The following is a 24,037-nucleotide window of genomic DNA, read 5'->3' on the forward strand; positions in this document are numbered from 1 at the left end:
AGGATTAATGTGATTAAGTTTTATAAGCAAACACCTAATTAAAGCGGCAATTTGCATGTAAGCACCAACATGTACTGCGTGTTTTACTTGTATTCCACAAATTTAGCCGGCTGCAGAACAATGAGTTGATGTGCCCATTGCAAGGACTGGCCCTTTTTTGATGCTTTGCTCCAAAGGACATGTATGAAAAACTCAAAACCAGATCACTGAATTTAAATGGTGTCACATGCCAGATGGCTGCTTATGAGCTAAGAAAGTGGGCAGAATGCTGTGTTTGCACACTTTAGGACATGATTTCTTTTAGCCAGTTTGCTAATAGTGTGGGCTGTGCTTCATATTTTAAAGCTTCAAGTTGAAATAAACCAACCTCTGAATGCTGCAAAAAGAAAAAAAAACATAGTGTACATATTATTAGCATTAAACTATTTGTAGACTTAGATTCCAGCTGTGGCTACGTATAATTTCTTTCCAACTGATCCAAACATTTCCAATAACTCCAGAGCGTTGTAAAGTCCAAAAGACAAAATCTATTGAGGATAGTTTCAGTCTAGTTCATTTGATTAGTATGAATACTATGTACTGTACTTTGGCGCCGTTCCTTGATCCGTACCCGGGTCGACTTGAAAAGGTGTTCACGTGTTGTGTCCTCATGTTCGGCCTGCTTCAGGTGTAAAAATTACCGTACCAAAACCAGCGAAGTAGACCTGTATTGGGATCTTGCGATTGGCAGGTTTTACTAATACCACACCTAATTGTGTTCTCCTTGTAGCTTGTTGTAAGCTGGTGTAACTGTTTCAGCTTTTTATTTGCTTGTCATTGCAGTTACAAGAACAGCTAATGAAAGTGAGGCAGGACAAGGACTGCACAAATATTTGAAATTTTACTGAAAACACAATATGGCTCTCTGCAATTTTCAAATCCCAGGAGGTGCAATATTTCTTAAAGGCAAAATGTGCATCAAAAAAATTTTAAATTAATGAATGAATGAGGCAGAGATGTCCCGCCCTACAAATCAGATTCCTGCAAATCACACCATAGTCATTTTAACATGTTTTTTTCAATCAAAATATCAATAATTACATCTAATATCGCGATCGTAATATCAGTCAGAATAATCACAGTTGCATATTTTTTCAGAATCGTTCAGCCCTGTGCAGGACGGTGGTTTTCGAGACATTGGAGAACGCTAAGTGTAGTTTTACCAGTTAAAGCTTGGTGACCATTTTCATGTTAATTAAAACAACTTTCACACAAAAACTATGTCAAAGTTGGCTATTTTAAGCTACAAGAAGACAACTGGATGTGTGTGTGCTGTTTTGTAGTGTTTTAATGGTAAATAGGATGATGTTAGTGCCCCAGAAATGTGTCTAGTAGAAAAAAAAAAAGTTGCTTTAGGATCTCTCCTCCTCTGTCTTTGTCCCTCTCAGCCTTGTCTTTCCTTTCTCGTCTCTGAATCCTGCTCTAACTCTGTCTAACTCTGTGCAGCTGGAAATGCCTTATCTTGTGAGTCCCAATGGCCTTATAAGAGTCCTCTCTGAAACCCCTCCTCCCTTCCTCACTCCCCCAGAGGTAAGACTTTCTCCCTTCTCTCCCCCGCCTCTCCCTCCACCAGAGCATCTGCTCCCCACACGGTAGCCTGCAGCCCTCCCTCCCTCCCTCGCTCACTTCCCCCGTCCTCTATCTATCTACTCACCCTCTGGTTTGCTCACAAGTGAGACAAATGAGCTCCCCGGTCCCTCCACCCCGTTACTAACAGCCCTCCAGTATTTACCTGCCCTGACTGCATCCCAGTTCTACTCCAGGGGGAGGAGGCTCCGTGACACTGGATGTGTTTTATCAGTTATCCTCCAAACAAGGGAAGTTGTTAGACTAAATTTGACTCCTCTTTGAATTTATGCAACCTTAGATCTCTGAGTAGATGTCTGACTATTTCTTGAGTAATTTTTTGCTCAGTCACAGAAAAAGGGAGCAGAGTTGTGAATGTAATAAGTGGCTTTATGCTGTGTTCACGTCATATTGGACGGTCGGTAAAGATGGGAAACATTCCCAATGTTATGACTCGCAAGTGTTCATGGAGTCAAGACAGTTGTATTATTACAGTCTCAGTCAAGTGAGGGTATACAGCACGATGACAATATATCATTACTGCCATAAAATATGGGTTTAATTGCCTTGAATGACAGACTTTGGCTGACATAAGTAGGCCTGTCACCATAACCACAATATATTGTTCCAGAAATAATTGTGATAAATGACATCATTATCATTTTAAGACCAATTTATGCTTTCGTAAAGTTAAATTATTGACATGTAAATCATTTTTCAGTACCACCAGACAGATATTGGATTCTTGGGGCTGATGCAGATACCAATATTTGGGAGTAAATAGATTCTGATATCAACTTGTCAGCCTTTATTTTGTCATTAGTCACTTGTGACAAAGTTCTGTAATGGTGGAAGGAATCTTTACAGTTTGAAATTAAACTTTATTGAAAGCCATTAAAAAATGATGAAGTGCCTGTTCAGAACATCAGTTCAGTTTTTATTTGTCCTGCCTGATATTTGGCTTGTAGCAAAACTAGATGGTGTTCAAAGACATTTTCTGCAACCAGTGTGGAGGTTGGTCTTTAAAAAAAAAAAAAACTTAAAAATTATATTTTGTGTGCAAAGGATTTTTTTTCTTTTTGCTGTGGTATCAAAGGCGGTATCAAGTATTGTTTTTTAAAATTACAATATAACACTACCTCCATTAAATTTGCATTTAATTGCATCGAAGCTTTCAAATGTGAACACCATTTACAAATCTCAAAATTACAGTAATTTCCATATGACATGAAGGCAACATTACTGTACCTGCACCTGCAGGTAAACAGGTTGGTGCTCAGGATTTTAAAAGTAGAAGTTCTCATTATCTTTATTCTGCAACGATTAGTCAGTTAATGCATCATTTTGAGTAATTTTTTAAAGCAAAAATGTCCAAATTCACCTTAAATGTGAATATTTTCTGGTTTCTTTGCTCCTCTATGACAGTAAAATAAACATCTTTGGCTTGTGAATTATGGAAGTAAGGAATTTGGGACACAGCCACGGAGTGGACACTTCACTAACAGCAAGACACCTCAGAGTGGTCATCTGCCCTGTGATTGTGGTTTTGAGTCTAACTGCACATTTCTGTGGAATGAAGTCCTCTTTGGGTGATGTGTTGGCCTCGCTGGCGTTGCTTTACTGTTCAAACTAACACTTTCTGACTCACGTTCGAGCAGAGATGTCTTCCTCTGTCTCACAGATATCAAATCATGATGACTACAGTTTCACATTTGCTTTTTTTTTTTTGCCACTTCAACATGCTCCTTTTCACGATAATGCAAAATATCAGAATCTTGCAACCCAAGTAGCTGCACACCCTGTATTTTCTAATCTCATTTAAAGTTTTTAATTGTACTCTGATTCTTTTATTACACTCATCAGTAAAATCAGTAGCCGTAGATAATTACTACAAGTCTGTAGAGCCCAAATCCAATACATCAGCGGTAGCAGTCGTGGTGTGTGTGTGTATTGTGTGAGGGGTTTGTGTTATTGTCAGCAGCAGGGTGGTCCAGTGGTCGTGTGCCTCTGCAGGGGCTCCCTGCGGGGGTTATTTACCCGGTAACATACTGCAGTTCTGCTGAGTGTGTCACATTGAACACACACACTCACACGCAGGTACACAAACGCACAATAAAACCACACACACAAGTGAGTGCGAATATGTGTGTAAAGACGGACATGTGAGAATGAATTCTGTGCATAACATAAATCTGTAAGTGCTGTGTCGCACACACTCGTACACACTCGCGGTGCTTACGCAGCGACACTCTCTCTGCCAGCACCAGTCCATTCAGATGAAGGATGACGAGCCGGCAGAGGCACCGCAGCCCTCTTAAATTAGCCACATTTATAACGCCTGTGACAAACACGTGCATGCACACACACACACACACAAACACACACACAGATGCACTGTTTCTCATTTTCTCTCAAACAAACACAGTGTGCATCCTCCTCCTTTGTTTATTGTCCTTTTTTTTTCCAACACCGTTCTCATTCACATTGCTGCATTAAAGGGATTGTTCAGATTTTTGAAGTGGGGTTGTATGAGGTACTTGGCCCTTGTTAATGTATTAACTGCAGTAGATGCCAATTGGCACGCCCCCACTTTGAAGACGTAAAGAGCAGTAACGGTGCAGAAGCTGCTGAGGATGCAAACGGTATTTTAGCCACTTAAAAGGTCTACCTAAAGCAAAAAACGATATCAGTTTAAGTGTGTGCTATACTGAGAATATTTTCAGGACTTTACCCTGCCATCGGACAGCCTTTTACGAGTGTAAATTGTTGTTATGCAAGCTAAATACCACTCAGTCCAACTCAACCAAACTCTGTTGGAAAAACAGTAATTTTACCTTGTAGAACGCTGGAGTTGTTGGCTTACTGCTGCCTCAGTCTTCCACTTCAGAGGTTTTCAAAGTGGGAGGCGGTTTTCTCCACGGGGGCTCCAAACAGTTTCAAGACAGACTCAGTCAATGGAAATGAAAAAATATGGCATTAGTCATCAAAAGGAGACACACAGAATAGCCTAGTCAGAAACTAATAAATGCCTTTGGACAGACCTTGTTTATGTATTTCCTGTAGTCTGGCATTATGTAACAGTAACATTAGGGTATCTTGGCCTAACTGTTGAGTGCCTATGATAAGGCTGTCAAAAGTATCGGAGTACTGATAATTTTCTGCATCATGTGTTTGAAAACAATACAGTATTTAAATTTCATCATATCGAAAGTACCAAAGCTAAAAAAAAAGATCTAATTGTGCATTCAAGACCTCACCTGAGTTCAGTCTTTATTGTCCTCCCTGAGTTTCCCTATTTTGTTTAACTAGGACCTCTTTTTTCCATAGTATTGCAGGAGGCATAGAAACATGTTTTTTTTATACAAGTATTGTATCAAAGTTTAAAATTCTGGTATCACAACTCCAATCTATGTGATCAAATAACCTAAATAATCACGAATAAATAAGTGTTATCCCATAGACATTCAGGAATTTATCAAACTATGCAAGTAAACTAAGGAGGGGTACCTTTCTCCAAGCTTTGTCTGCAAGAAGGTCCATAGTCTCAGACTTTTGAAAACCCCCGTTCTAGACTTTGGTGGTTTCAAAGCATAGTTCAGATTCACCAAAGTCAGATAATAACACAAACTAACAGATAGAGGCAGCCGTTGACCAGCAGCTCCTGTTTTCTGCAGGCTAAAATGACTGATTTTGTGTATGGAGTTTGGTTGGCACTTTCCTGTCAGCAGAAGTTGTCTGACGGAAAGCAGTGAAAATATTCTAAATATAGAGTAAACTTAAACTGATATAGAAAGTGACTGAAAAACTTTATGTTGCAGACCCTGTCTGCAGCAATACATTGCTTAGCTTTCCTATACCGCTACTCTTCTCCACTTCTCCAGACTGGAGGCTTAACTACCCTCATCTACTGTACTGGTTATTGATAAGTACCTCAAACAACCCCACATCAAATAATCCAAACTACCCCTTTAAAACTTTCACTCTGTGATGTTCTCTGTTGGCCAGATGGTTGTCTGGTGGTGTTTTGATGCGTTTGACTCAGGCTCTTTAGCTGCCTTTCGTTGCCCCTTTATCAGTCCTACCAGCCGTCCTCCCTGCCTCTCCTCATTGAAATATCAATAAAAACCAAAATCCCACAAACCTCTGGGTAGCACTCCAGTATGCACACTTTTTTTTTTTTTTTTTGCAAATGTGCTCTGTAATGCTGCTTTAAATATTGCCAAGACACGATGACTGCAAACCTTTCAGGGAGTCAGAGGTTATGCAGACTAAAACTAATCTTCTGGAAAAATTGCAGCTGAATTTTTTCGAGGCTGGGCTCAGTGTGGGAAATGGCAGAGCACGGGAAGTTAACATATTTGACCTTCTGATGCAGCTCCTTCAGCCTCGGCAGACAGTGCTGTCAGGATGCATCACCGTCTCATGTTTGGAATAAATGATATTCAGTTTGTCGGTCCAGATATATAAATGTGCAGCTGCAGAGTAGGAGGAGGCTGGTTCTTGGTTGAATGTGTGTGTATGTGTGTGTGTGTGTGTGTGTGTGTGTGTGTGTTTGGCTACCACTCAGCCAATGCCTCATCAGGGGTAATGGGCCATGATGAATCAGAACCTAATCAATGTGCATTACCATTAGGATTTATTCCCATGCTCGCTCTCAGCGGCCGGGCCGCAGCGGTGGACAGACAGAATCAACATCATTTAGCCAAACCAGAGGAGATGCTGTCCACAGCCCACGTTGTGTTGAATCAGCCGCCTGTCAGCCAGACGCACACAAACACACACACACACACACACACACACACACACACACACACACACACACACACACACACACACACACAGAGTTATTGAATAAGCGGGGTAGGCCACCCTGGAGGATCTAAGTGACATAAAAGAAATCGATTAGTTTTGGTTTTAATGCAGTCGCAGTGTCGCAGGCTGGAAATTACGTTTCAGAGGCCTTTTCTTTACCTCGCAGAGAAACATGTCTGGGGGACATGATGCACACACACACACACACACACACACACACACACACACACACACACACACACACACACACACACACGTATATTCCCAACAATCTGTATGGGGCCTCTGCTTCTAGAAATATGATTGCAATAACTGTTTCCTCAGAAGCGGGGGGGTGATGTTATGTGTCTGTGTGAAGGCAGTTTGTACTGTACCTGATTTTGTAATGACCTAGACTTACAGGATAAGTCTGGTGATATACAGTATTTTTCTCATTGTCAACAAATCTCATGAAAAGACTAAAACCAGCAATGAATTCAAGTATTATTAAAACCACATTAGTGTCACACAGTGTGCCCTATAGGTGACGTGTTCCTTCATCACAACAAACAGGGCCACTGTAGTTTATTTTAATTTAGTCCCAAATCCTGCTGCCATAAATACTCGATGTTGAGACTGACTTGAGCCCTGCATGAAAGAACTATTTCTACAGTTTACCTCTTTGTTATTGTGAGGGAAGATAAAATATTTGCCGCCCTGATAGCTTTCCAGAGTTGTAAAATGTTCTCTGTGAGTATTACAAACCGTTGTAGCTGTGTTTGGGTGTAAAATCTAAACACATAAGTTTTAATTGGAGTAATTGGAGATGGCGCCACCTACCGATCGGCTGGGAATTTCCAAATGCACCATAGGTGATCGAACGAGGCTGTTGTGCTCACGTCACCACCCGGCCCAGCTTTAGCAACAAAAGTTGGGATATTGTCCTCAGCCTCTATTGAGAGAAATGTTTAGAGCAACATGCATAAATTTGTACTTCGCAATAAAAGCTTAAAGCTGGGTAGGTTATATTTGGGCAGAAGTTCCATACTAACCTTTTAGCATATTGTAATTCAAACAGTCTGAAAGAAAACTAGACTTCTGCTCCTCCTTCTGAGTTGTGGACTTTTTAGTGTTTTATCTGATAAATAATGTTATTATTAATGTTTGTTTATTAACTGGTCCTTGACCCTGTGCAAAGGAAGTTGAGTATCCCGGGTTTGGAGACTCCAGGTGGACTTCCTGGATTATATTTAATAGACTCAGTGGTACCCTAAACAACACACTTCAACCAGTGCAGCCCCCGTGTTGTTTCATTTTCAGCCTGAATCCCGACTTAATCTGCTGCTGAAACTTAATTCTTTCTACAGGAATAGATTTATTAGCCTTGACCTCTGTGACGTAGCCCAACATGATGCTACTTTCTGTATTTCATTTGATGTTTTTTGTGTTAAAATATTTTCAATCACTCAGACTCACTAAGAAAAAGATCTCTAATTTTGTTCAGAGTGGGAAGTGATATTAAATTTTGTCCTCCATTCTCAAAAAAAAAAAAAAAAAGAACTTCAGCAGGCTCTCCACTTAACCCACAGCTGAAAAAAAAAAGTCTCCATCAAAGACGCAATTTACTCCTGTTTGAGCAACGTTTGCTCAAATTTAAGGTGCGCAGCAGTTTAGTCTTTTTAAAAAAATTAAACTATAAATATGTGACGTGTTTTTTTAGATTTGCCTCTTCAGTATGAAACCAGAGGACTGAGTGCCACAGGCAGGCGACAGGAAGTCTGAAACTATCATTAAAACATTAGTCTTTTCATGGGATTTGTCGAGAGTTAGAAACATACAGGATGACACCAGCCTTGTGCTTAAAATTACTCACCTATGAAAGTAGAAAATGTGTTTTAAATTGTGTACGTCATATAATTTTCCAGTATGAAGTGGCTCAGGATAACTACACTGATGCAGATCAGTGTTTAGCTGAACTGTGAAATGCTCCCGTCTTCATGTTAGTGTTCTCCTGCTTTAACCTGTTGCGTGTTATTATTTTGATTTGACTCGAGCATGCGTGTGTTTTGTTTTTTGCATGTCATTCTTCAGTGTGAGCTGTTGTTGTTTGTCGGTTTTAAAGTTTGTTTTTTTTTCTCCCCCCACATGTAGAAACACACCTTTGTAGTCTGTCCTCCCATTCCAGTGAGATCTCTCTCTTTCTACCTCAGTCTTCTTTCTGTTTGTACTGAAGCTCACCTCTTGTTATTTCCCACCGTGTGTGTGTGTGTGTTTGCACTGGACTGTGTGTGTGTGTGTGATGGTGCTGCTGCGTCCTACCTGCATTGTGACGTCCCCCCCGAGCTGCGCACGTTGTCATTTTCTGTTTAACAGCACTTTTCTTTTCCCCTCTTTCCCTTTTGTCCCACCTTCTCTCACCGCCCACTCTTGTTTTTGTCCCGGTTGGTCGACTGTGTGCAGCGGTGTTGTGCTCAAATCCTGTGCCGTGTTGATTTATTTGAACCCCCCTCCCCTCACCCCCGGTGCTTCTCTTGTGGTTTTTGTTTTTGTTCTTATAGTTGCAGGACCCCCGCATGTATGATCAGGTCTATAGGTACTTAGACCTTCCAGGGCAGGTATGTGAAAATACAGCGATTATTTCAAAACACTGTGTGTGATTTCTGCTACAGCAGCTCGCTGCTCAGTTTCTTTACAACCGTGTGTGTGTTGAGAGTCGGTCATGTTGAAGTCTGGGAGGCAGGGAGCGCTGTTTGTCAATGAGAAAACCAGTAAAAAAACATTCTCAAATTGTCACTTTATTACTACTGCCTGAGGCCCACGCTTCAGTAAAAATAAAAACTTGTGTGATTTATTTTGGTCAGTCAATGAGCACTCCCTGTTCTCAGGCTTGTAAGACAGTATTTTCTTAAACGTCTGTGTGATTTGTCTCCTCACTGTAAAAATGAAAAAGTTGAGAAAACTCTGAATTTCATGGCAACTGATGATAGATAGATTTCTGAGTTTTGAGCCCAACTCAAACTCTTAAAGAAGAAATCTGTAGTATAATTACTGTAACAAATCATGAAATGACCATGATATGTTAGCAGTTAGCGAGCTCTTCTGGGCCTGAATGCCTGTCTTTGTTTGCCTGTTTTGGATGACTAAGTGTCTGCTTATGAGTCATAAGATATAATTTGTAATCTTGTAGGAGTAGATGTTTGTGATGATTAATTAATCAATATTAATTTGAGCAATTTGTTAATGGAGTTTGGCAGGCAGTTACTGAACTCAAACTCCAGTGTGTATTTTTAGAGGAGTGGGCTTCTGTTTTCAGGATAACAGACTTAATTTTACATTAACAGACAATCGAGCGTTATAACTTACAGTGTAGGAGTCTTCGTTGCTTGTCATTGTCAATTTACGATGCTGTATGCGTCCTGCGCTCCTGCGGAGCTCCTGCATCCTGCCCAAGCTTCCTTGAGACTGAGGAGGAGGAGGAGGAGGCGGGTTGAAGCAAGTCGCTTCAACTCAATCGTTTATTAAATAGGATTTCAACCTTTTTAATACACTGTCTATAAATCCAACCTGCTATTTGGACTGCTGTAGTCATTTCTGGATGTACAATTGTTCTGTTCTTTAAATTTTAGAAGTTTTACCAAAAACTAATCTTTTGTTGAGATAATTCACTTTACTTCATTAGATAAACTTAAATCTTTGAGTTTTAGAACACAAAAAAACTGTCAAATGTCCAAAATGATTGCATAAACTTGAATTGAAAGCGAATAATGGTTAATATTTTCTATTTAAACCATTTAATTTTCAGGCACACAAATGAAGACAAATCAGGCTCATAGCTAAACTTTAAACTAGAAGATTCAAGTTTATTTAAAGAAGAAGAGTAAATTTTCTCAACTTAAGATTATAAGTCTGCAAAACTTGTGAGTATGAGTTGGGCTCAGAACTCAAAATCTATTGCAATAAGTTGCTTTGAAATCTTGGGCTGTCAACTTGTTTTTTTTTTTTGTTTTTTTTACAGTGCTCAGAGAGTTAATTCAGCACACTGTCTGTTTGAAAAGTCCTCATCACCTAGTTTTAAATGGATTGAAATCACACAAAGACGTTTTGACAATAGCTGCTATGTAAAATGTAGGTGAATTGTTTAAGAGGGAGGCTTTGCTGCAGTTTGTGGATATTTATGTGGCAAAGAGGGTGTTGCAGCAGAGTGTAAAGGGCAACTTAGAGGGGCAGCTTAGATCCATGGTTAATATTTGGATCTAATTGCGTGTGTGTGTGAGCGAGCAGTCATAAATTGCTTCTTTTTCTCATGTTTCTTTTTTTTTACTTACACATTTCTGACTGGAGATCTCACCTGTGCCTGTTGTTGTAGTGGTCTAACAGGCAGTCACTGTTTGTTTTGTCTTATAAGATGACAAATTAAAAGCAGCTAACCTGTTACCTTCTCTCTCCTCCTCTTCTCTCCCTCCCGTCTCCTTCCACGGTTTTCTTTTTCATCCTCCATTCGATTCTCGCCATCTCCCACATCTTCCCTCTAACCATTTCCTCCCATCACCCCATTCTGCGTCTCATCACCTATCACCCCCACCCCCACCCCCCCCCCCCCCCCCCCTCCCGACCCCCTCACCCTACCAAAGCTGAAGGCAATAGACCGTCCACAGGAGCCGGAGAAGGTACCGCGGGCGCCTCACGACCGTAAAAAGGAGTGGCAGAAACTGGCGCTGGGCGCAGAGCTCGCCCAGGACATACCTGACGACAAACACAGAGAGGCCAACGGATCTGCAGGTTACCACGACAACAGGTATGCCAAGCTGGCTATCCAGTATTTCTTAAAGGCACGGTTCACCCCATAGCTGTAGTGCCATTTACCCTCGTAGGTCGTTTCGGTGTGAGTTGTTTTGGAGAATTACTTAGTAAATTTCAGAAGTCGTGATTTGTTCCTCCCACCCCTGCAAAATTCAATTAAATACTTGCATTAGAAAGTACAAAAAGGATCCTTATCAGTGTTTGTTCAGTCACAGATGTGGTCTGACTTGATGTAACGGTGTCAGTTAAACTTCACCTGCCGTGGAATGTTGCCAGCAGGGGTTGCTATAGCAACAGAGTGTTCACCTGTAGCCAGCTGCAGGTGGCAGAGACAGCAGAGGGTTGACACTGACACTTGATTCATAGCAATAATTAATGGATCAAATATAGATAATGGCTCAATAAGTGCATTGGAAAGTAGTGAAAGGATCATTATCAATAGTCGTTTGGTCATAGATGTAACAATGTCAGTTAAACTTCAGCCGCCATGGAATGTTGTAAGTAGGGGTTGCTATAGCAACAGGAAGTTCAGATCACAGAAGTGTATTAAGATATTTGAAGGTTAATATTGAAAGTTATATATTTCTGCCGATAACCGTTCACTCCAAAATCAAATTTTTTCCCCAAATTTTTTCCCTCTGGCCTGTAGCGCTGTTTATCCATCTAGATTGTTTTGGTGTGACTTGCTGAGTTTTGGGGAATTACGTAATTACAGTAACTTGGATAGTTGTAATTCATTACTTCCAGCCTGCTAATTACATACTGAAAATAGCAGTAAATAATGAAAAACCTGTAGATGATGGTTCAAGTTGTTTGGTCATAGATGTGAACAGACTTGAGGTAACGATGTCAGTTAAACTCCACCTGCCATTACTATAGCAACAGAGTGTTCACCTGAATCCAGCTGCAGGTGGTCAAGATAGTGGATAAAAATATTTGAAGGTTAATATTGGCACTTGCTTATTTCTGCCAATCAGGCACGGCGTTATGGGTCTAATGGGCCTAACAGACCTGGGCCCACCCACTTGCACAACTGGCCCACCTTAAATGACTGGGAGAACATATGTTTTCTTAACTTTTATTTTTATTGTTAAAATCAGCATTCAGCTCAGTGATTGTAATGTTATCTCGCTCAGCTGATTGATGTTTAAATCCCGTGCTGTCACGGGCCTCTCCTCCATGAGTAGACGCACCCTTACTTATGTGTGGTGATCCGTTGGGTCAGAAGAAAATAGTTCCTACATGAAACTGCTTACAATAAGCTCTGTGAATTATCTTGAGTAACCGGGTCATGATTCCTGACACCTCCAAAGCCTGGCAACTCACACCAAAACAATCTAGATGGATAAACAGCACTACAGGCCAGCGGAAAAAAATTGGGGTGAACTGTCCATTTTGGTAGTTTGGCCAAAATTCTCAGAGACATAACTTTGGGTCTACTTTTAGACAAACTATCTCCACCAGAGTGTTGCGTAGCCTGTTAGGACAGGTGTCAAACGATGGGACTAATATGCACATACATCCTGGTAACCATGGAAATACATAACATATAACTTCTAATACCGATTGGAAAAACACTGATTTGTCAGCAGGATGTAATCATTGGAGCTACAAAAATAAATTGCGCCCACTCCGTGGAGAACGAGTTCAGGCAATTTAGCTAAAACAGCAATGATTAAGGTTCCTCACAGCCGTGATTGCTTTTATTGTGCCTCAAAGCTCCAAATGCCACTCATATTCAATCATTTCCCCCGCCAGTCGATGTGATTAACAAGAAAAGATTTTATGCAAATTGGTGGTTTTTGTAGCATTTGTCAGTGCCATTAATATCTGACATTAAATCTTTTCTCCGAGCACAGATGAGGAAGGACTTCAAGTAAATTAATACCACAGTGGTAGCACATGCATGTTCTGTAATGTTACGGCAGCCCAGCAGTACTGAGAAAACATCGTCTTGTTTATTGTCATAGCTGAGGCACATTTACACTTTTTTTTTCAGAAATAAAATATAAAAAACCGGTGCAAACCATTTCAAAAGATCAGTGTAATCCTTTATAGAAGAATAGATTTTTTTTTCTATCCTTTAATTGTGTGATACAGCCACACATGATGCTGCTTTCTGTATTTCAGTTCATTTTTCTCGTGTTAAAATGTCTAGACTGACGCTGGGTCCACAGACTCTCTAAAAAAATCATGTCATCTTTTAATTCTTTTTAATTTTTTCGGAGTTCAAAGTGATGTGAAATGTGAAAGAACTTCAACCAGCTTAAACATGTTTGAAGATTTATGTTTCCTAATTGCCTCCCATTTTCATCTCTGATTAAGGGTATTTTCGGTTGTACTCTAACTTTTAGCACGTTTGATTTTTAACTGCTTCACAAATACAAGATGTGCCTTGAAAAGATGGTTTTTAATCCTCTGCACCAGTGATAGCCGTGACCGTTATGTTCCTACGTCTGTTCATCAGGACAGGGAGTTGAAGGTGGGTGTGTCATGTCAGAATTATAAATAATTCAGAGTAACATAATTTGGTATTAATATGAAGACTAGTTACAGACTCTGAGGATGATCTGACGCACAGTGGCACAGATGAAAGGTTCCAAACTAAATTGGCGGCTTCACTTTCTGTCATCTGGTTTAAAATAAGTCAAATGACATTTCTTGATCAGTGAAAACACATCAATAATACTCTTACATACTTTACAAAAACAAACAGGACATTTTTTTAATAAGTAAAAGCAGGAATTATAGACTTCATAAGTGATTTGATCAGAATATTTGCACAAATTCATGTGGTTATTATCTATTACTGTACCAGTTAATTTTTTTAGGACACAAAGGACAGGATACAGGACTCAAACTTTTTTTAAAAAGACAAAGAACATGCAAAGAACATGATACTGAAATTTTTGAAGTTAGGAAAACAAAGACGAAGAAACATTAGAAAATAAAGTTTTGGGACAACTGCTTGTAATTAGAGACGGTCCTGAATTTTTCAGAACATCTGGTCCCCCTACAATATCTTAGGAACGCTTTGACGGGACCACTGTGTACCACTGTGGTATTAATTTACTGGAAGTCCTTCCTCGTCTGTGCTCGGAGAAAAGATTTAATGTCAGATATTAAAGGCACTGACAAATTCTTAAAAACCAATTTGCATAAAGTCATTTCTTATTAATCCCACTGACTGGCGGCGGAAATGATTGAATATGAGTGGCATTTGGAGCTTTGAGGCACAATAACCATTTCTCATGTTTCAAACAAACGTAACTCAAGAATTTCTTCGCTAATCTTGAAAAAGTTGCACACAAATGTCTAATATTGGAAATTATTCGCTGGAATCAAAAATACACTTAATACCTTTTATTAGAAACCCTTAAAGTCTTCACTACATGTATTATATAAAAAACATAGAACCATGAGGTGGTAATTCTAGTCTTTACTTAATTTAACACAACTGTTGTGCACCATATTCACTTCTAGACGTCCTCTGTATGATGGAGGGGAACATTTACATCAATGACCATGTTAATAGATCAGCATTGATGATTATACTTCTCATCGTGTAAATCATCTCACAGGCTGAAGATGATTTACCCCCCAGGTTAAGAAAGAAGAAGAAACACAGCTCTGCTACGCAAAAATCATATTCATTATTTTATTAATTTTCTTGCATCTTTGCTTTTTGTGCTTGTGAAATGCTGGATGTTCTTCCTCATTATGGTGGAAATGGTCAGCACTTCTTGACAAATAGCTTCCCAGTAAGAGCCAACGGGATAACAGTTACTCAGAAGTTCTTGCACACCACGAACTCTTAGGCTGGTGTTACACGGAGAAACTTTCACGCAGCTTTTAGTTGGTTAAAACTCAGGTGAAACTGAGTTGCAGTTGAGTTGCATGGCGTAAGGGTTAAGGTTAGAGACGGCTGCAAAACTCTCAGCTTTGTTAAACTAGTTTCAGGCAACAGCCAATCAAGACGCTGATAATGTGTAATGTGATGACATCAGACTCATTTCAACCGACTTTAACTGACTGAGTTCAACTTAACAACAGCTTATCACCAAAGTGAATAAAAGAGAAGATGGTCTTTTGGGTGTTTTACAGAGGAAATTATATACTGTTATATTATCTGTTGCACAAGACTTTTACTCTATTTGACATCAAGCTGCACTGAAATTATGTTCATGCATTGTGCAACCTATAAATTAGTTGCATGAAAGTTTCACTGTGTAAAACTGGCCTTATAGATGTGTGTTGGATCAAAAACTCTGGACACTTGATCACTAAGAACTTCATCAGGTAAAATCCATGATGAATGTGAATTATTTTACTTTTAGAAGCTGTCAACAGTGTGCAGAGTATTTTGGTTCTTTCATAAGAAGCTATGAGGTAAACCAGCAGGGAGCCGTGGATTTATAGCCATTGTTGTGTTTAGCTGACTACTTTAAAGGGACAGTTCACTCTAAAGTCAAAAAAATATATTTTTCCTCCTAACTGTAGTGCTATTTATCCATGTGAATAGTTTTGGTGTGAGTTGCAAATTTTTGGCGATATCGACCATGGAGACGTCTGCCTTCTTGTGGTTCTCAAAGTGCCAAAATATAATATTTGAAAACCTCAACAGCAATGTCACTTTCCTGAAACCATGACCCAGTTACTCAAGTGGTGCCAACGCTACAGCTCAGCTGAGGAGGAAGTCATTAATGTTTACATCCTGCGCTGTCATGAGCACGAGCCTCTCTGAGGCTGAGCAGGCTTCCTCTGTGTGTTGATACAGTTGGCAGGTAGTGAGGTAGAAAGAAACTAATTCCCAGGATTCAACATTGATCTCTTTTATTCACTTGCACAGTCGGGCTTGTGGGTGACCCAAGTCAATTTTTACTTGCCCCTGTACAATTTTATTTATTAGCAGTTATCAAATAGTAACAGAGATTAAAATTATTTGTCATGTTTAATAATCAGAAAATAGTGCAACAGTGATGTCTTTCAGTGTCTTGTTTTGTCAGTCCAAAACCCAAAGATATTCAGTTTAATAGAGAATAAATAGAGAAAATCGTGAATCTCTATATTTGAAAAGAATATTTTTTGCCTTTTTTCATGAAAAATTATTTTAACAATTACTTGATTATTAAAATAGTTAAACTTTCCAACAAGGCTTGTGAGTTGCCAGATTTACTAGCCCAACATGGCATTTTACTTGCTCCAGGCAAGCGGGAAATCCTAATTTTCTGAGCCTTGGTTCCTTTTGGTGCTTTGAGAACCACAAGCCGAATGCCATCTAGTTCAGTTATCTGAGAGAGAAGGCAGACTATCTCTACATGTCTGCAAAACTCTAGATGGAAAAACAGCACTACAGATCAGAGGAAAAATATGTATTTTTGAGGTGAATTGTTCCTTTGAAGTTCAGACACAAAAAATAATTTGTACAAGTAAATAAAAGTGACCCATCCTAAGTCCCGCCCCCTTTCTGCCTGTGCTCCAATAACATTTTGAAAATGGTTAAAAGATGTTTCCTGAGGGGCCTGTAAAAGCGACATACATTCTCATCTTAAGTAAGCTAATGTAAACAAAATGCTAGCTAACCTTTAGCTAACTAGCTAGCTAATCAACATCAGTCATTGGCTAGCTAGTGCGCTATATGTCACTTGAACAGGAAAAGGAGAAAACCGACTGAGGTACCAAGTTTGCTCAACAGTTGGAGCACAGAGCAAAAAGGGGCGGGACTTAGGAAAGATTAGGACACTACAATAAAGCAAAAATCAGCGAGGGGAAATTAAAAGAGGAGCCAAACCAGGTGAGAAAATGAACACATATCTCTCTGCTCAGGGCTCCCCTGTACATGGAACACTTGGACGGGCCCTTCTCGCTGGCGGCGCTGCCCTACAGCCAGATGAACGAGCTGCTGAACCGTACCGGGGACAGAATGTATTCGCGGCCCCACGACCCTCCACCGCCTCCACCTCTCATGCACCCACTGGGAGAGATCAAGCCACCCTCTGTGATCAGGTGGGACAGGAAACCCCTCGGAAAACCTTCACTAAAAGCTTTGATAATAATGAGAGGTGCTCTCCCACATTTGCTTGCCAGAAAGTTAGTTGAGGCTCTGATTTCCAAAAGTTGATCCTGCTCGTCTGCTGCTCTGAGCGGATTGAAGTGTGAAGAATTATTTGTAAATGCTTTTTCACCTTGTGTCTGATTCACAAGCAGCACGCATCTCATCTCCATCTCTTTTGGTTTATTTGTTTTTCTTATCTCCCCGCCCCCCCCTCGTATGGATCAATTCGTCGTAGTGAGTGGCATTTCATTACTTTTATTTTTTCTGAGTATTTATTCTGTTCTAGAAGGATTTTTCGGTCTCTTAGAGCTCGACAGAAAAAAAAAAAAAACGGAAGAGGGGAAGGGTGGAGTGCTAGATGGATGGATAGATGGAGTTTTCGTGGACCAAAGATGGAGGAAAAAAAGACTCAGAGAAGGGCACAATCAATAAAGTGTTAAGGCCACTGAGCGCATTACAGGTTGTTTTTCTGGTGCGCACTTTTGCCGCATATGTCACCGTTTGAAGGGATGGAGAGATCAGAGGGAATGATTAAGGCTGTGCCTGCAGCAGCAGAGAAATATCTCATTGATTTTTCTTTTCTTTTTTTTGCAGAAGTCCTTGCAGCTATCTCCTTCAACTCACAAACTCTTTCCATCCCCATCTCTGTCTGTCTCCTGTTTTTATTTACTCCTACTTTTCGGTCTTTTTCTGACCTGTGCTGCTGCTGTTTACTCCTGTATAAGTTACTATCACGGTGTTCAATATCTCATTTTCTCACTTTACCCCGTCCCCACATTTAATGCAACACATTAAGCAGATGCTGGCATGGACGCATCCTTCAGTGGGCTTAGAGGAAATAACTCAACACATTATTTTCCTCCCCCTTCTTTCTCTCGCTTTGCTTTTTGTCTGCAGCAATTTTCTCCGCAGGAAGAAAATTGATTGTGAACATGTCGGTCTTTGTGTTGCAGTGTCCTGGTTAGTAGCTCCATCCACCCACACAGCCTGAGCATCAGTTAATGGCCAACACTGATAAACACAGTGTCTTTAATGTTTGAGTTATTGTAAGATGCGGATGCTTTTCAGTAGTCCTCTCGTGGACATGCAGTGTCCTTTACTCTCTAATTTGGCTTACCAGTGCCTTCCAGTATTTTTAAGAGCTGGTGGCAAAGTGAAGGACTCCATACAGCATCATCATCACTACATCCAAACATATAAACCTCTTTGACAACACTGAAATTAAAAAAAAACACTATATATGTATTAATTACACTTGTAAGTCACTGTAAACATATAATTTAATGTTTGCTGAAAATAAATAATTTGTCTTATGAACTCTTAAGGAGAATTCTGAAATATATTTACTGCAATAAATCATAAAATGACCAGAATGTCAGAGATTAAGCAAACATGCTTAACTGAAACACAACAGCAAGTGTCGTCCTTTGAGATTTCTGTTCAGTAACTTGTGTTGTTGTTTTCCCGTTTCACATTAATTAGAGTTCAAATTAACGCCAGGTGTTCACCGAATAAGCGTCTGTTTAAGAGTCGTAAGAAATCAATAATCTTAAAAAGGAGTAGATGTTTATAACGGTCAAATTGAGCAAAATGTTAATGGAGTCTGTTAGACAGTAACTGAGCTCAGAGACAACAGCGGGTTTCTAATGTCTCATCAGCAACCATCGATTTTCAAATCGGACAAAATGTCAACATCCTCATCAGCTGACGATCCACAGAGGAGACATGGAAATAAAGAAACGGCATCGTTCTTGTGCCGAGGTGTAAAACTTTTCATAGTCGATTAATCAGCCGATTATGTTCTTGACTGATTTATGTAATAATAAGAGTTAATGACGTCCTCAACTGGCTTGTTTTGCCCACAACCCAAAGATGTTCAGTTTACTGCCACAAAGAAGTAAAGAAACAAAAAAATAATAACAAACCCCTGGAGACTTCTGACTTAAAACAAATGAATAATTGATTAATCATTACGGCTCTCATCTCATTTTAACATTGATCTAAACTTCCTGTCTCACTCTCACTGTTCAGTATGATAATCCTCCATCCTGACCTCCTTTTCTTTCTTTTTTTTTTCTCCTTCCCTCCAGCTCCAGCTCGGGTTTTTCCGACAGCAGACCCCAGTCTCCAGCCCGGACAGCAGGCCTCAACTCCAACACTCCTCCTCCACCGCCTCCCCCTCTTCCTCCTCCGCCTCCGCCGTTACCCTCCACAGGCCTGCGGGGCACCCCTCCTCCTCCCATTCCTCCTCTACCGATCCAGCAGCAGCTCCCGGCCATCCCGCCTCCCCCTGCTCCGCTCCAGATCGCCCCGGGGGTGCTCCACCCGGCCCCTCCGCCCGTGGCCCCTCCCCTCCACTCCTCCTCCCCGGCCCGTCTCCAACAGGTCCTGGACAGGGGCCAGCCCATGGGCTCCGGGACCCAGTCGGACGGCACCATCCTGCCTCCTCCGCCGCCGCCCCCTCCCCTGCCCCTCCCCGGAGCACGGAGCTCCTCGCCCTGTCCGTCGGGCCCGCCGCCTGTGCCGGCCTTCCCCTCAGCAGGAGCCATGGCCTCGCCGCCGCCTCACACCATCCACGATGTGGGGACAAAGAGGCACCACCCAGCCAATCTGCCACCCATCAGCGATGCACGCAGCGTCCTGCTGGAAGCCATCAGGAAAGGTGTGAAAATGTCCCCGACAAGCAGAGAACAGTCATGTTTTCTCTGGATAAACAAGCTCACAGTCGCCAAAATTTCACTGGCAAACATGAAAATACAGCTAAAAAGAATCGTCAGTCTACAAAAATGTTTGATATTGATTAATAATTTTAAAAAGGGTAGCACTTTATAATAACCATCAGTTATAAATAGAAATATATTATTTTAAAATAATAAATTTGTAACATTTGAGTAGATTTTCAGTAGAAATGCACAAAAAACTACTTGGGCAGGTTTTGGGATAAAATGAGGGTGTTACTTATGTATAGTGACGCGTGTAAAGCATTATAATCATCTGTTGCATCTTAATAATAGCATCCAATATTATGTTAGCCAATGTTAATATATGGTTTATAACCTAATAAGCATTAATACATTACAAATATCTGGGCCATCTTGCTATGTAAAGATTTCTTAAAGGTTTTACAAATTATTTGGTAATTATTAACAAATAATAAACAATTTATAATGTAATATTTTTTATTACACAAACTCATGATAAAATAACAAATTATAACATTACTAATAATTAGTAAAGATAATTAACTATCATTTTATTGTTTAACAGTAAAAAAAACTTGACTAAAGCAATCTCAAATAGTGGTCCGGGGACCTCCAGGGGTCCATGGAACTCTGCCAAGGGGTCCTTGAAAAGTTTTCAGATACATTACTTTAAATAATGATATTTTAAAAAAAAAATCACATAAAATCAAAAAATACAAAAGGCTTCATAGCTCAATATTTAAAATTTTAAATCTAAAATAGTTTATAGATTATGTTCTAATCCAGTGATTTCCAAAGTGTGGGCTGTGAGAGGTCATTAAAAATTAATACATAAAACACTGTTAAGTCTAAATTTGAAAATTACCATAAAATATGAATGGTTAATTAAAAAGGAACTACTCAGAACTAATAAAACAAAGTAATGGGATTTAAATTAGCTGTTATTCTTCATTGTTCTGAACTAGTTTGACAGGTGTTACACCACATTTAGTGACCCATCACAGTAAAAACCAGAACGTCACTGGTGCATTTAGTCATGTGTGTTAATCAGAGTCGTGACTAAAGGTAGGGGATTTTCAGATTTTAAATTATACCCATGTAATAAGCAGGATAATGTACAGTGAGCAGGTCATTATTGTAAAATAAATTCCTTCAGGAGGATTTGAGATCTCTTCGTTTTACGTCGGGGTCCTGCATCACCCTGTCGGGGTTTATTTAACAATAATGACCTGCTCACTGTACATTATTGCTTACATAATACATTCTGTTTACTTTCACATAACTAAGTAGAAGCATAAAGGAAAAATAGTCTACGTCAAATTGTCCCAGGAAACAAATAATTTCTATCTTGTTAGGGGTCCTAGTTAAAGTTATTTCGAAGCAAAAATACCAAAATTCACTTGTTTCAGCTTCCAAAATTTGAATAGTTGTTGATTTTCTTAACTGTCTGTGATTATAGATTTTGGACGGCTGGTCAGACAAAACATTAAGGTTTAAACTCTCTCCCTGCCTCTCTCTCCTCTCCAGGCATCCAGCTGCGGAAAGTGGAGGAGCAGCGAGAGCAGGAGGCTAAACACGAGCGCGTCGGCAACGACGTGGCCACCATCCTGTCCCGCCGCATCGCCGTGGAGTACTCCGACTCCGAGGACGAGTCCGAGTTCGACGAAGGAGACTGGATGGAGTGATGGCGATCGGAGCGATAGGGGAGAAAAAAAAAAAAAAAAAAGCAGCGTTGGCGGCAGAGGACAAAAGTGTTCAGGTTGCCCCTCCCCCTCCTCACTTCGTCATCGAAGAGTCCTTTCTACTCTGGAGAGAAGCGAAACATCGTTGTTGCCCACTTTTTAAAAAAAAAAAATCTCTGTCTCGTTGTTGTTCGGAGGGGAATCTCCACGTCGTCCTCGTCTGTCTCTCTCGTGTCTCCTGGAGAAGTGTTTTTTTTTTTTTTTTGCATTCATTCTTTTCTGCACTACCACTCGACCTTGTTTCTGCTGGATTTCTTGTGATGAAATCCCCCATGTTTACTATTGTTATACATGAAGATAACTTTTTTTGAGGAACCACTTTTTGTTTCTGTACGTCGTCGATGTTTAAAAAAAAAAAAAAGAAAAAAAGAAAAAAAAAAACAAAACAGAAAAGGAAAAAATGAAGGCATGTTGCATTTATCTTTAGTTCTCCAGCACCGTTTTGAACACGGCTGTTTTTATTTTATCGTCTTTTATTTACCTTTTTTTCTTCTGACGGAACATTTTGCGGTTTTAACGGGGGCCAGTAGTTGCTGATACTGACCGCCACATGAACAGTCGCTCAGTGTGAACACCAGCTGGGTTTGTTTTTCTCTCTTGTTATCAGGACTGACTTTACCACTTAGAACAAGCAAAAGATTGTGTCGGTCTGTCATGTGATGATTGCTGTATGGTTGAAAACGAAGAAGGGGAAGCATATGGCTGCTTTGCATATCCATCCACTTACATCTAAAACTTTTAACCCCAGGGAAATGTATGCCAAGAGATTGAGCTTGTTTTTTTTATTTTTTTTTTTTTGGTCTGTCCAGGTTCTGTGGAGCCACGTTCGCTCATGTTGACATCACGTCAAAGAGAAACACTGAGCCATTGTTTTTTGTTTTCCGAGCTCCCATCTTTTTTCTCAAGCTCTTCGCCATAGAAACGGACACTGGAAGTGATTAGATGCTGTAGACGTACATCAGATTTCCTGCCTCTCTTATTGTCCCTGATGAATATTCAGCGTGCCGAGGAAAACGTTGGAATTGTTAATGACCGCCAGGTACAAACCAAGGCAGCTCTTCCCTCAGATCCCCCTTTACCGTGTACCTGCCCGCTAACGAGAAGCCTTACCTCGTTTGGCTCTGCAGCAGCGACCGCTGTTCAAAAGAATTCACTTTGTGTGTGTGATAACTGCCTTTTCGGTCCTGAAAGAGACGGATACATTATGCCTTGGCTCATTTCAAAGAAAATGTCTGCCATCCTTTTCAGTTCGTTTGTTCTTTCTTCTACTTGCCTTATTGTTCGTACAAAAAAACCCCAAAAAAAACACGTATCGTTGAGTTGATGAATGTATCGTGCTGTTACTACTTACTTGCCTGCGCTTGTATGGATTTGCTGTTTCTATGTTTGGGGGGACAAAAGGGACGGAGGGACAGAAACCCTGGTTTAAAAAAAGAAAAAGATTAGATCAATACTGTATACCATGTAACTTATGTAACTGTTGACTGTAACAGTTTGCTTGAATTAATAAAAATCTAATGTTATGTTTCAGCCCCTAAATGTTACACGTTTGTTGTTGATGTGGATGAATGAACAAGTCATTAAAGGGATAGTTCAGGGTTTTTGAGGTGGGGTTGTACGAGCCCCGAAGCATTGTACTGCTGTGGACAGGGTTAAAAAAAAAAAAAGTCAAAGTGTATGCTGCCTTTAGAATATTTTCACCACCTTACTTTACTTTGTTGACAGGAAACCACTGTTAATATAAGCCAAGTATCGCTCTCTCCAAAGACACCAGACTCCCTTTGTAAAAACGGTTATTTTACCTTGCAGATCACAAAGCAGCAGTAGACCAGCTACTCCTGTGTTCTGAGAGAGAAAATGACTTTTTGCCAAAGGAGTGTCGTTGGTTTGGACGAGGCGATATTTGGCTCACATAACAGCGGCGTCTGGGCAGACGAGGCAACCAAGGTAAAGCTGCGAAAAAAGTCTAAATACAGTGTACACTTAAACTGACAGTTCTAATTGCAGTAGGTTAATTAGAAGAATTAGTGGTAAGGACTATTTTTACATCATTATTCTTATTTTGATTGAAAGACATGCTAAAATGACAATGTGTGTTTTTTTTAAAGTCTGTAGAATCTGATTTGTAGGACAGGACATCTGTGCCTCATGATATTCATTTAAAGTTTTTTGACAGATTTTGCCTTGAACAAATATTGCACCTCCTGCAATTTGAAAGTTGCAGAAAGCCATATTGTGATTGCGATAAAATTTCGATTAATTGTCCAGCCCTGCTACATGGCACCAAAAAAAAAAAAAAAAAAAGTACATCTGGAAAATTTAAAATCAGCGTCTCTTTCCAG

General features: G+C 40.2%; 1 protein-coding gene across 5 annotated transcripts in view; it reads left to right on the plus strand.

Annotated features, from left to right (window-relative positions):
• The window catches only part of wasf1 (WASP family member 1), a 105,360-nt gene extending 82,126 nt beyond the window's left edge, over window positions 1-23,234 (plus strand). For 2 of the 5 annotated variants that reach the window (XM_084736977.1, XM_084736976.1), the window contains 6 exons: window positions 1,486-1,569; window positions 8,955-9,011; window positions 11,028-11,191; window positions 17,023-17,202; window positions 19,342-19,913; window positions 21,481-23,234. In XM_084736977.1, the coding sequence (XP_084593103.1) occupies window positions 1,486-1,569; window positions 8,955-9,011; window positions 11,028-11,191; window positions 17,023-17,202; window positions 19,342-19,913; window positions 21,481-21,638 (1,215 nt within the window). In that variant the 3' untranslated portion in view covers window positions 21,639-23,234. The remainder of the gene's footprint in view (window positions 1-1,485; window positions 1,570-8,954; window positions 9,012-11,027; window positions 11,192-17,022; window positions 17,203-19,341; window positions 19,914-21,480) is intronic. The other 3 variants (XM_084736980.1, XM_084736978.1, XM_084736979.1) reach the window with 3 other exon arrangements.
• The last annotated feature ends 803 nt before the right edge of the window (window positions 23,235-24,037 follow it).

Source organism: Lutjanus erythropterus, chromosome 15 (assembly GCF_056507025.1).
Source record: "Lutjanus erythropterus isolate fLutEry1 chromosome 15, fLutEry1.hap2, whole genome shotgun sequence".
In the NCBI taxonomy this organism is placed as follows: domain Eukaryota; kingdom Metazoa; phylum Chordata; class Actinopteri; order Lutjaniformes; family Lutjanidae; genus Lutjanus; species Lutjanus erythropterus.